The 13,693-nt window shown below is 34.7% G+C and overlaps 1 protein-coding gene across 17 annotated transcripts in view; it reads left to right on the top strand.

Annotated features, from left to right (window-relative positions):
• Window positions 1-13,693, top strand: part of GTDC1 (glycosyltransferase like domain containing 1) — a 671,515-nt gene that overhangs the window by 257,531 nt on the left and 400,291 nt on the right. For 12 of the 17 annotated variants that reach the window (XM_074215094.1, XM_074215095.1, XM_074215092.1 and 9 more), the window contains one exon: window positions 1,377-1,550. The exons of 2 other annotated variants lie outside the window; for them this stretch is intronic. In XM_074215094.1, coding sequence (XP_074071195.1) covers window positions 1,377-1,550 — 174 coding nt within the window. Of the gene's footprint in view, window positions 1-1,029; window positions 1,118-1,376; window positions 1,551-13,693 lie in introns of those variants that run through there. 3 more of the 17 variants (XM_074215100.1, XM_074215101.1, XM_074215107.1) reach the window with 2 other exon arrangements.

The following is a 13,693-nucleotide window of genomic DNA, read 5'->3' as shown; positions in this document are numbered from 1 at the left end:
TATTTTATGTTCAGTCATTTCACTCATGTCCCACTCTTTATGCCAAATCTTCATGACCCCATTTGGAAAATATTGGAATACTTTGCCATTTCTTTCTCTAGCCTATTTTACAGTTGAGGACACTGAGAATTAAGTGACTTGCCCAGAGCTAGTAAGTGTCTGAGGCTAGAGATGGATTTAGGAAGTCAAGATGATTCCAGGTCCAATACACTATCCACTGTGACACTAGCAGCCCAAAGTGGAATATTACTTATGCTATGAGTATTCAGGGATGTGTTGATTCATTTTTGCTAGGTTGTTTTTATAAAACTTTTATAAATTCATGATCCATTTTATAAAACAATTTGATACAAGGAAATACTTTAGACAATGGAAATGGGAAGGGATATAGACAGAAAATGAAGTTGATGTCAAAACAAAATACAATTCTGTGTGACCTCATGAATTAATGAGCTTCCATGTTCTTTATCACTCTCAGATTCAAAATAAAATGAAGTTTGCCATATCCCTTTAGGTAATAGAAATATTTTTATTAAAATGGTGGTTTAAAAGTTTCAAGGTAATAAAGAAAGATTAGATTTTAGAAAATAAATGCTGTTTGGAATAATCTGGCTCTATAAAAATAATCCTGAATATACTTCCCTCTTTTTCTTTTGGAGTGGACAATCTATTGGTTGTTGTTCCTGGAGTATGGATCTAGCCATGTGACTTCCTTCTTTAACCAGTTCCATTATCTACCTAATGATAGAAAATATAGAACAAAAATATAAACTCCTCTATTAAGTTTTTAAAGTCATATACTGACTTATTCTTCTAGCTCTATGGGACATTATAATCTCATGAATAAGACTCTGTCCCCTGTCTTCTTGTCTTTGCTTTGGTCTCTCACCTTGCTTAAAATGTACTTTAAGATACAGCTCCACCACTCTTGTCTATTAAACCTTTCCTTATTATCCCCAATTCCTAGTGCTTTTCTCCCCTCCAAAGAACCTTGTACTTAGCTAATTTGTATATATTTGTATTTTATAGTTACTTGCTATCTCTGCCCCCTACTCCACCCCCTGCTCAAACTCCAGAATGAAAATCCTTGCAAGTATGGATTATAAACCCATTGCAGGTATGGGCTGTTTCATTCCTTGTACCTGTATCCCCAATACACAGTAGAGTGACTGATACATAGTAGTTGTACAATAAATATATTTCTTGATTGCTTGAAGGGAAACCTCACCAGCTGAGATTGGAGATAGGAGGCAAAATGGCTAATATAACCAGAAATGACTATGATATAAAAATAAAAAGCATAAAACTTTATTTTAAAATTCTTGCTGTGAATATGATCATATCATTTGCATCTATCTTTTCTATTCCACTTGCAGTTTAGTGGCTGATGTTGTGGTTTTCAATTCTGCCTTTAATATGGAATCATTTCTTACTTCTATTGGAAAATTTATGAAGCTGATTCCTGACCACAGACCCAAGAATCTGGAAAGCATCATTAGACCCAAGTGCCAAGTTCTATACTTTCCAATCAGGTTTCCTGATGTAAGCAGGTCAGTGCGTTTAACTCTTTTCCAATGTTGTATCATAAATTACTGTCTCAAATCTGTAGAAATTTGTGGTATGTCCAGTCATATTTTAGCCATTCTTTTTAAACATAGTGAAAGAATCTCATCATGTTATGATTTACAAAGATTTTATTTCATCTAAAAACCAACAAAATCTAAAGTGATTAATGCTAGTAGAGATTATTATAGACAGTAGGCACTTAAAGACCACAACATCAAGGAGGGATGCTATGACAAGCATGTGAAATGGATTTGAGTGAGGGGATACTGTACTACATCACCAGCCTCAGTTTCTCCTCCAAGGCCATCTGAGTCGAATGGCCAGATGTGAATCAGGATGACTGGAGATGTCCCTGGATGCAGGTCAATCAGAGTTAAGTGACTTGCCCAAGGTCACACAGCTAGACGCAGCTAGGTAGTTCAATAGATACAGCAACTGGCCCTGGAGTCAGGAGGACTTGAATTCTAATTTGGCCTCAAACACTTAATAAAATGAATAAATGTAAGTAGTAAAGAGTTGTCTTCTTGGTATATTTGGAGGAAAGTTTTTAAAATTTCCTGTTGTTTCTTCTTTCATCACTTGGTTTCAAAACATCATAATCTAACTCTTTTTAGCCCCACTGACCCACTTGCAGAACTGTGGATATCTTTTAGAATAAGTACTCTGTTCAATTCCAAATTAATAGAGTGACTAGAAATTCAAAGGGATGTTAAACTGGTTACTAAGACTACCTTACATTCCTCAAACTGCTTTACTGTTGTTTTTTTTTTTGTGGTGGTTGTTTTTCTTTTATCTTTTTTCTTCTTACCTATTTTATTATTTACCAGCAAGTGATTAGAACTGAACATCATGTTAATGGAGAGTCAAGTTGTATAGTTTGGGCTCAACATGTACTTGAAACAGCTATTCTCTCTTTCTCTGTTACTAAGGACATTTTTTATTACCCATGCTGCAGAGCCCGTCCTGAAATTAGCAATGGGTTATGTGGCTCCAAGGGAACATTCTGGAGATCCTTTTCACTTTTGATTAAACCTGGCACAATTGTTTTTCCTATCAGAAGGAACACTCCTCCCTTGCGAACAAGAACTTTGCTTTGGTGGGATTTATAGTAGCTAGAGATATCACAGTTTTGCAACTGATTATGTTCCTAAAAAGAATGCAGAGATGGCTTTATTTTTGCTGAAATGAAGGTGGAGCAGTTTAATGATAGTACATGACACGTTTAGTATTAATGCAAGCATAGTGTGGGCACTTTTTATACATGTGAATTTTTTAATGATATTCCTCCCCCCCACCTACCTGCATAAAAGAATACCAGTTATTTTATTTTCAGTGACTGAAATCCATTTCATCAAAAGTCATATAATCAATGAAAAATAAAGTCATATAATCTTATAATTTTTTAAAATGGTTAACAAGTCATTTCACCATACTCTTTCATTTCACAGATGAGGAAACTGAGACACTCAGGATCAACTTGACTTCCCAAAGTTACACAGCTAGTTAGTGGAAAAGCTGTGACTTTCCAATCCTATGTCCTGAAGATCTTTTCATATTTCAAGGCACTAGAGTAGCCTTTAAGATGTCCATTTGTTACACCTCTCTGTAATGATAATAATAATGACATCAGGGAGGTTATGTCATGACAAGCACATGATTTGGATTTGAGTGAGGGGATGCTGTGCTAAGTCACCAGTCTCACTTTTCTCCTCCAGAAACATCTGGGTCCAGTGACCAGATATGAATCAGGACAACTGGAGATGGCTTTGGATGTGGAGCAATCAGGGTTAAGTGTCAGTTGCCTGAGTTCAAATCTGAACTCAGGTCCTCCTAATTCAAAGGTATCCACTGTATCCTCTAGCTACCTCAATTTGGAGCATTCCTGCCTCTACTTTCTGGTCATTTTCTGGTCATTCCTCATTGATTCACACATACAAGTTGTTAGTGACAATCTTTTTGTAGCCTTTTTGTCTTTATCTTGTATCTTTATAATCTCCTTTCTACTCTCCTGGCTCACCTTCAGTTTTATATCTTTGTCATGGTACTCTGTAATTTTGAGCCATGTGACATGGGAGAATACTGCGGTTAAAAAGATGATGTTTTGTGTTAGGTAACAGCTTAGCTTCACAGAAAAAACTATGCAGATTCCCAAATTCAACCAAGGATACTTTTCCTTCCCAATTAATTATGTCATTAATCTTCTACTTCCACTCAGTATAGATATAGTATTGTACTAAATCAGAGTACTGTTCATCTAATCTCATCTCATGATCTAGGTTGTATGTGTTCTTGATTTTCTGACTTCCTCTCATGTACTACTAGCCATGTGACCTTGTACAAATTATTTTTTCTCTTTGTACTCCTTTTCCAATCTGGAAAATGGGTACATTAATGCCTTTTGAGGTTTTTGGAAACAATTTTAAATGAATTCTGTTATCATCATTTTTTTTTTTTCAGATTTTCCTTCCACTATCTTATCTATGTGCAGCTTTCTTAAGTTTTGATCAGTGATTAGCTGAGTCAGTTTGTACAGCTGAATGTTTTTGTTTTGGATTTATTTTTTTAGTAAAACATAAGGACCTCATCTTTTGATAATAGTTTTTAAGTTTCATATGTGTATTAATAGGCAAAATGTAAATATTAACTGAGGAAGCAATAGAGCATTTGATTTATTACCATAATAGTACTTGTAATAAAGTTTTGAATTTTTGAGATTTGTGTACTTCTGATTCATTTTCCTACAAGATTTTATATTAAATTAGTGGTGAAATACCTAGAGAAATTAAATGTAGTTTATTAATGTAGACACATTGCCAGAGATAAATCTAGCTAAAAAAAGGAGACCAAAGAGAAAAAGGTTAAGAAATATTGTGGCTGACCTAAGGTTCATAAAACACAGTCTTAGCCCAGAGTGTTTTTTCAGTTATTTTTCAAATGGTAATTTGCTTTATCCAAACCAAACTCATATAGTGTAAGTGATTATTTGCATGAGTGACAATCATTTGAATGCCTGCAGTATTGGAAAAATGGATTATTTCACTGAGATGTTGGGGAAAAAATGTTTAGAAATTCTAAAGGCAAAATAACAAAGGTGATTTTTCCTTTCTTTTGACCTGTTCTTTCCTCCCCCATATGCAGATTTTATTTGGCCTTGTGGCAAAGATGAACAGGAAACAAAAAAGTACTATTATAATGTTGACTGTGATTTATATTGTTTTTAAATTATAAATTGCTATTGAATGCATTATTGAGAAGATAAAAGCATATGTAGATTTATCATTTCCTAATCATTAATTATGGATTTTTATCCACATACCTGAAAATAAAGAGCTATAAAAGTTGAGTTTGATAAGTAAGAAAGCAAAAATAAACTGATCACAGTTAGGAGAAATAATTATAGCTGAAGAAAGATTTCTACTCACATGGAAAAGAACCTAAATCTTATATTAATGACCCATGTACATGCGTGCTACTTTAATACCTCACTTACTTAAAAGTCACACCTGGCAGCCTCAGTTAATCCAGAGGAATCTATAGTTGGTAAATAAGCAGACATAGTGAGAACTTTTATAATTTTGGCTTATTAACTCTGAATATTACTGACTTTTTGCATTTAGTATTAGATTTTTATGTAACAGAGGGCACTAGAAAGATAAATTCATTAATGACTGAGAGACTTTTTTTTTTATTTCTTCATTTTATCTATATTCAAGTATAGATGAGACCTTTGGGGAAATTTTTACCCTCTCTTCTATTTCCATTGGCTAAATGAAATGTGTGAAAGATCTTTTCAACTATTAAAAAATATTGTAGGAGGGGGCATCTGGGTTACACAGTGGTTGGAACACTGACTCTGGGGTCAGGAGGACCTGAGTTCAAATCCAACCTCAGACACTTAATTGCCTAGCTGTGTGACCTGGGGCAAGTCACTTCACCCCATTGCTTTTCCAAAAAAAAAAAGACATAAAACAATATTGCAGGATAGAGATAAGATGCAATCTGGATGTAGCAAGGGGTAGAAGAAGCAACTTGATGTAACAGACAGGTTCTTTACTTGGAACCAGGGGGCATAGGTTAGAATTCTGTCTCTGTGCTTATTTGAGCAAGTCACTTATTTTCTCTGAACCACAATTTCCTAATTATTATTTGGCTATGTTAAAGCTTATATACCTATCCTGAGAGGGATTATTATTTTCTCTTGTATTAATAACCAGTTATTAAATTAGGATTGCAGTTTTTCCATTCTGTTTCCTCATTCAAGGACCAATTCTTTTTTTTTTTTTTTTTTAGTTTTTTGGGAGTTTTTTTGCAAGGCAGTGGGGTGAAGTGACTTGCCCCAGGCCACACAGGTAATTATTAAGTGTCTGAGACTGGATTTGAACTCAGGTCCTCCTGACTCCAGGGCTGGTGTACCATGCCACCTAGCTGCCCCCCAAGGACCAATCTTACAGGTCATTCAGATTGCTCAAATCCTCTGAGTTCATCCTCTGTGATCTTGGGTGGGACCCTACCCAACTATATGACTTTGCAAAGAGAATGTAATCTAGGTGAATTCTTGCCCTTGGGAAGTAAACCCCTGCCCTTGGAACCCTCCATTAGAATTTAGGGTGACCCGGATTATGAAGGAGAGTACCAACCAGAGTGGTCTGGGTAGAGATGGAATCTTTTGTCCAGAATCTTATGATCAAGTCATGTTCTCATTAGGAGGAGGTGAAGACTTTAACCCATCTCCTCATTAATATATACCCTCTTCCCTTCATTAATTGTTCACGTTTCAGGGTTGATTTCCACCTTTCAAGAGCTCCTCCTTTTCCAAAGGTATTTAAGCATGCAGGCATCTCCATGGTTTTGTCTTTGGTTACAAAGAGAGATTATTGACCATCAACTTATTATTAGCTTAATTAATAAATTGATTATTAATTACTTAAAAACTTTGTATCTTGGATTTTTCATTCACCATAATGCATAGTTTGTTATAAGGAAAGTACATTAGACATCTCTATGTGCTCTGAAAATGTGATTATTAATCTTATTATTATAATCATTATTAAACTGTGTAGGGCAGAATTTTTACTCAATTCCCTCTACCTTCTCACTCCTTATGGTTTCTTTTGACCTGCCTGTGCCCCTTCCCTCCATGACTCATTCCCAATCCTTCATGGAATGGACCATGTGTTTTTTCCCAGATCATCTCCACATTCTAATTCCACCAGAGGAGAAGGAAGAAGAGGATTCCTATTTGTACCATAATGAATAGTGCTACAAGTCTGGAAGACCTGGAATTCCACTTGTTGGCTTACTTTTGTAAAGTTAGGTAACCTCATTTAATCTCTAGGTTTTCTAAGCAACACCTTGGGACTATCTCCCAGCTAGAACTCCCTGTGTAAGTGAGTTGCCTCAGAGGGATACTTAAAGCTGATAGACCTACTCTACAATGAAAATAGAGCAAGAACAGGGCTAAGTCACAGCTTTAGAAGTCATGGACATAGAAGTAAAAGTTAAAACTATTCTATTACAGTCACTGTAAAAATCCCTAGAGTAGGAGGGGAAAGGGAAAGGGAGATTTTCTCTTTTCATACCAAGAAAGTTCATTGTTTTATTTGGAAAATTTGGAGGCAGGAAGATCTGAATTCAAGTTCCATCTCAGATACTGAATAGCTTGTATGATCCTGGAACTCCTTTAGTTGCCTTATCTGTAAGAAGGAGATAATACCAACACCTCCTTCATGGGTTAACTGTTGTGATGGTCAAATGAGATAACTTGTAAAATGCTTTATAAGCTTTAAAGTATTATATAAATGCTAGCTATATTCGCTTACAAATCTCTGTCTTTCCATGACTTCCTATGTTTGAGGAAATCTTAACTTCAGACTAGTCCCTTTGCACACATAAGTCTCTTAAAGGTAGGGGAGTGCTGTTTACCAGGTATGTCTACAAATACTATGATCTCTATTTAGAAGACAAAAATCTAATCCTTTTGGCTGAGGGCTTCCCTTCTTCCTTAGGCATTTAGACAGAGTCAGGGCTAAATGAAAGGACTTGCCTCCATTTTTTTCTCTCCATCCAGTCAATTACATTTTTCACTTAGTAATGATTCCTGAGTAATTAATACTTGATATGCTGTCTTCAAGAGGTAGACATTTCACCAGAAGATGACTGTAACCATTTAGCTATAAATCCAGAGGAGTGATTTATGATAGTAAGCTATCATAATGAAGAACAAGGGATGCCAAAGATAAATTTCTGTTCTGTAATGAAAAATCTCTGATCACATTTTGTCCCAAAGAGGTTCCATGCTACCCAACCCCTTGTTTCCAACATTAGTTACATACAGTGATTGGTTCTTCACATATATTGATCTTGACAGCTGTTGCCAGTCCCTTTTCTCCTTCCTTGCTAATGAGATCTAAGCTAGATCCCTCTAATTGTGCTTAGTTCTTATAACAACAGAAGAGGTAGGGGAGCATCTCTAATTTAGAAAGGAGGACAGGGTACATATCCTACCTATCTTGTCACATTAATTGAAGATGCCAAAATGGTGATAAAATCCTTAAAACTGAAGAATACAGAAGTAGGTTTCTGTTGGGAAGAATACTTTTTTGGACAATACCGAAGAGAGATTATTTAAATGGTGGCAATTAACTGGAATTTATAGTTTTTTATATTAGAATTGTATAATGCTGTAAAGGTCTCAGAATGTTGTTATTTACAGAGAAGGGTGGCACTGCAATGTGAGAGCCCCCTGTCTTCTCTCCCATTGAATCATTCATATTTTTTATTTAGCTAGTAGTTAGTAACAGGATCATAGGATTTGTTCATAACTCCAATCCGTTAGACTATAAAAAGATTATGCATAAAATGAATTTCAAAGGTACATGTTAAAATCCATGAAAAATATCTCCCTCAAAAGTTTCCCAAAAATTGTTGATAATAATATCAAGGAAAATTTTACCTGAATCAGATAGAATAAATTGAACAAAAGATTTCCTCAAGAAGCAACTAGAATGGGGCGGCTAGGTGGCGTAGTGGATAAAGCACCTGCCCTGGAGTCAGGAGTACCTGGGTTCAAATCCGGTCTCAGACAATCAATTATTACCTAACTGTGTGGCCTTGGGCAAGCCACTTAACCCCATTTGCCTTGCAAAAACCTAAAAAAAAAAAAAAAAGAAAGAAAGAAGCAACTAGAATAAAAAAAAAGAAGCAACTAGAATTTGGACTTTGAATAAAAAACAAAAAAAGTATAGTTTAGCATTATCCTATAGTTTAGCAAGTATGTAAAATAAAATGAATTGCAAATATCAAAGCTATAGTCTGGTCTCAGGTGCAAAATGATGATCAATGAAACCAACCAGTGTCAATCCTAATATACTTATGTCCTTGCTGACTAGTACTTAACATAAATGACTCCAATTTTATTATGTCTTTCCATTTGGCTTTGCAGATTTATTGCCTATTTCTGCTTTCTAGGACTCCTGGAACAAAAAGGTATCACTGAGAGAATAAGAACCTATTTTCTGACAAGTTCCCTTGCTTCATAATGGAACATGACTTCATAGAGTGAGAATTTTTATAAACAGAGACCTTGTGACTTACCTCTTCCTGTGTATGTGATTGTAGAGAAGGGAGGGAAAAGAGGTAGGTTGTTTGGAGCAGCCTCATTTATTGAGATCTCAAGGATTTCTCTTCACACACTTCCATCCATCTTTTCTATCTATCTAAAATGTGGAGCCAAAATAGATGTTTATGGACTTTGCCTAACTAATTTAGAATCAAAAATGGAAAATTTTAAAAACAGTGTGAAAACTTTAAATGAAAACTCTCAGGCTGTGCAAACAAAGGCGAAGAGCCTCGGGGCTTTCTGAAGAATTCTTATTAAAGAAAACACTATTTTACATTGCAAAACGGAAGTGTCAGAAAACAACAGAAGATCTGTAATTTGAGAATTCATGGATTGATGGGACAGAAGGCAGGCAACTTGCCTCCCCACTGAAACTTTTTGTTTTCTCGTGAAAATTGTTCTGAATTTTTTTAAAACTTCATCTCTCCATACTACAAGTGGCTACATTTCTTAGATACTGCAAATGATGTACTAAGAAAAAATATATAAAAAGTTATTGATGTTTCAAATGTTAGTGAAAATAGTAAGGTCATTCTCGTTACAGTGAAATAAATTGCACGGATCTTATTAAATACTGACTTAAGGGATAGAAAGTTGATCTTACAATAAAGCAAATTTAATTGATAGACTGAAGAATGTCCTTCTTTTCTTCATTTCTAATGTTTACTGGCTTAGAGAACAGCTTAAGAATTTATCGAGTCCATGTTCTGCCTACACCAGAGATGAAGATTTGTATTTAATTTTTGAAGTTATCCTTTTATCAGGACCTATAAGGAAGACAAAAATTTGCTAGAAATCCCAGCTATGTATGTAGATCCTGAAGTAATCTCCAGTTTATTTATAATAGTTGGGAAATAATATTATTTGTTTAGAATTTGATAATATTCAATTTAATGAAAATTAAGAGCCTTCTAGTACTGGTTCTAGACATTGTTCAAAGGGCACAGACAAAATTGAACTCAAAGTGGTCCTATACTATTTAGGGTCAGATAGGACTGTTCACAGATAAATTAATATATAAGGTAATTGAAAGAGGGAAGAGACATTAAGGAGGGAGTGTGTTTGTGGGAAGTTGCAGTGGAGATGAATTGGGGAAGCTTTCACAAAGGGGGCAAACAAATAATATTGAAATGGTCTACTTCTCTAGCATATGAACCCTCCAGCAGTCACTTTGTTCTTTGGGAGAGTTGTCGAGCCATGTCTCCAGTCTTTGAGCACAGAGCACAAGCTGCCTAGGGTTTAGGTGAATAACTTTGTTATTTGATCCCTCCCTTTTTACCAGCAGTTCGGGTCTGAGACTAACTGCTGACTTTGAGATGGGATCAGAGAGGGTCGCAGGAGAGTGTAGAAGAATACAAATGAGATCAGCGGAGTCATATTTAAGTGGAAATAGTCATGTGTATTTGTGTCCAAAATACACACATGTATAAATGTATGTATGTGTGTGCTCCATTGTGGTTGGTATATAGAGTGTGTATAGAATAATATGTACTAAGCCAGAGAAGTCTTCTATAGGCATTTTTCTACCCTCATTCCACTTCTCTTCTTCACCTCTCTTTCTCTCTGAACTATTTTTTTATTATATAAATATTTTATTTTCCAATTACATACAATGGTAGTTTCTACCAGTCTTTTTTGTTTGACAAAGTTTTGAATTTTTACAAGTTTTTCCCCCACCATCCTTTCCCTTCCCCCTGCTCCCAATGAAGACAATCTGATATAGTCTTTATATTTGCTTCCATGATATGCATAGGTCAAAATTGAATGTGCTATCTCTCTGAAGTATTTTGTTAAGTATCTGAATATAACATTTCCTTAATAATCCTATATATTTTATTTTGTGCAGATTAAAAACTATTCCTGAAGGGAGGGTGTAATCTGCATGAGTGGAAGTCATATCTATGCTAAGGAAATCTTGTATTTGTATACTATCTTAACAGCATTTTTATCACAACCACTTTTTGAGGGATGGAATAATGTCGATTGTCAGTCAGATGACCTGACTTCAAATTTGCTTACAAGTGGGACATTTTTGAGCAGGTAGGTTACTTCAGCTCTCAAAACGTCAAATTGGCCATCTTTAAAATGTGAATAATAGCAATTGTTATTATTCCCTATCTCAGAAAGTGGTTGATTTTAAAGTACTATACAAACACAGAATTTCCCTAGTTCAGATATGACTTCCATTCATTCAGATTACAGGTCTTCTGACTCAAAATCCATTGCTCTTCTTGATACAGCATGCTGATTCTATGAAAGCACAAATCCAAAAATTACTAAAATAATGCATGGGGGTTATAGTGTTCAGATGGTTCAGTTGTGCCCAACTCTTCATTCCCCATTTGTTTTTTGCTTTGGGGTTTTTTTTTTTTTTGACAAAGATATTGGAATTATTTGACATTTTCTTCCCCAGCTTATTTTACAGTTGAGGAAAATGAGGCAGACAGGGTGAAGTGATTCACCCAGGGTCACATAGCTAGTAAGTTTCTGAAGTCATATAATAAGCATGATGGGAGAGGCTTCATGTATTGTGATAGCACATAAAGAAGATGTGGCATTGACTGTTTCATTAATGTCTTTTACAGATTTCTCATAAAATGTTCCTTGTTGATATCGTGTGATCAAAAGTTAAAATCTTTGATTTATGTATTCTTATATTATAAAACTAAAATCAGTTTGTGAACAGTGGCCTTCAAATAAATAAATAAAGAAGACCAAGCAGTGTATGACAGTGTAAAGACATTGGCTTTGCATTCAGAGGGCCCCGGGGTTTTGTGTCCTGGCTCTGTCATTTACCTTCAGTGTGACCTTGGGCTACTACTCACTTCCATGTCTTCATTTCTAAAATGAAGGGATTAAATAGACTTGTGGCTTCCTTTTGCCCTAGATCAATAATCCTATGAGCCTATGATTGATAACTAGTCTTAAATTGGAGAATTTTTTCTTTTTCCTTTCTCTTTTCCCCCTTCTATGTTTCTATTTAATTTAATTCAACAACGGTTCTACCATGTATAAAGTCCTTTACTAGGTGTGAGAAATAAAAAGATAAAAATAAAACAATCCTTGCTCTTAGGAGCTAATATTCTACTAAGGATATATAATATTTAAATAAGTAAGTATATACAAAGTATAACAGAATGTAATGTACCTAGGTGTTAATTAGCCCATTTGATGAAAAAACTTTTTAGCTATTGCTTAAAATATCCCAGTCTATACTCATTTCCTACCAAGCAGTTATGAACATAGGAAATTTCTGATTCTGCTTACTTGTTAGCATCAATATTCTTCACACTTGAATATTAATTAATATTATTTAATTTTTATAATTTTATTCATGAAAAGTGAAAATCTAGTCATGATTTTCTTTATGTGAAGATAAATATTGAGTATCATTCCATACAAACTTAGATGAAAATTTTTTTAGCTGTGTTAAATGGTTAACATTATTTTTATCACTTTAATTATTTTTCTGATACCTGTAGTAGAATCTAGTTACATGAGCTCAAAAATTATATAAATACAAATGTGCTTGCATTTTAATGAAAGGTTTTGTCATTTTTTTCTTAATTTTAGGGGAAATTTCAGATGTATATGTAGGACTAAATGCATATATATATGCATATATATATATATATATATACACACACACACACACACACATTTTTGTTTACTGCATTAAATATATCCCTACTACATGTAAAAATTACATTCATTTTTGAAAATTTTGAATTCCAAATTATCTTTCTCCTTCTTGCCCTTCTCATATTCACTATACATCTGAAGTATGTAAAACATATTTCCCTATTAACCATGCTGCAAAAGAAAATACATGCATATACAACCCCAAGAAAAATAAGTAAAAAATCATGCTTCAGTCTGCCCTTAGAGTTTATTAATTATCCCTCTGCAAGCAGATAGCATTTCTTATCATGTATTCTTTGGCATTGCAAAATCTTGTGAGACTTTGCACAGGCTAAAACTGTGGTCCTTCTTTATCTAAGAGGTTTAGGAATATCCTATATCCTATGTAATTAAAGCAGATTGCATACTTATTAATGGACTATAGAGCATACTCAATACAATTTCAAACTACCAGTAGCATTTATTTGATGGCAGAGGTTATGGTGAGCTCCTCTAGAAGTGTTCATTCTTGGCCTCTTTTCCTCTTCTCTCATACCAAGCTTAATATTGAATGGGCATTGCCTTAGGCAAAATGTGGCATGGAAAAGACCTCACTTTAAAAGACCAAGATCTCCCTCTGCAAGCAGGGCCATCTCCAGTCATCAGAATCCATATCTGGTCACTGAACCCAGAGAGCTAAAAAAAGTGTAAGGTTGGTGATTTTGCATGGCACCTCCTTATTTAACCCCAATTTGCTGGCATGTCATAGCATCACCTCCCTGATGTCATAGTCTTCTTCAAGAAAAAAAGGACAAGTATTAATCAATTAATCAATCATATAATATCAGTCTTCTCAAAATGGCTGCATCTTCTGGATCACTGAATAAA

The sequence above is a fragment of the Macrotis lagotis genome, chromosome 1 (assembly GCF_037893015.1).
Source record: "Macrotis lagotis isolate mMagLag1 chromosome 1, bilby.v1.9.chrom.fasta, whole genome shotgun sequence".
Taxonomy (NCBI): Eukaryota; Metazoa; Chordata; class Mammalia; order Peramelemorphia; family Peramelidae; genus Macrotis; species Macrotis lagotis.
This window is presented reverse-complemented; position numbering and strand designations above follow the sequence as displayed.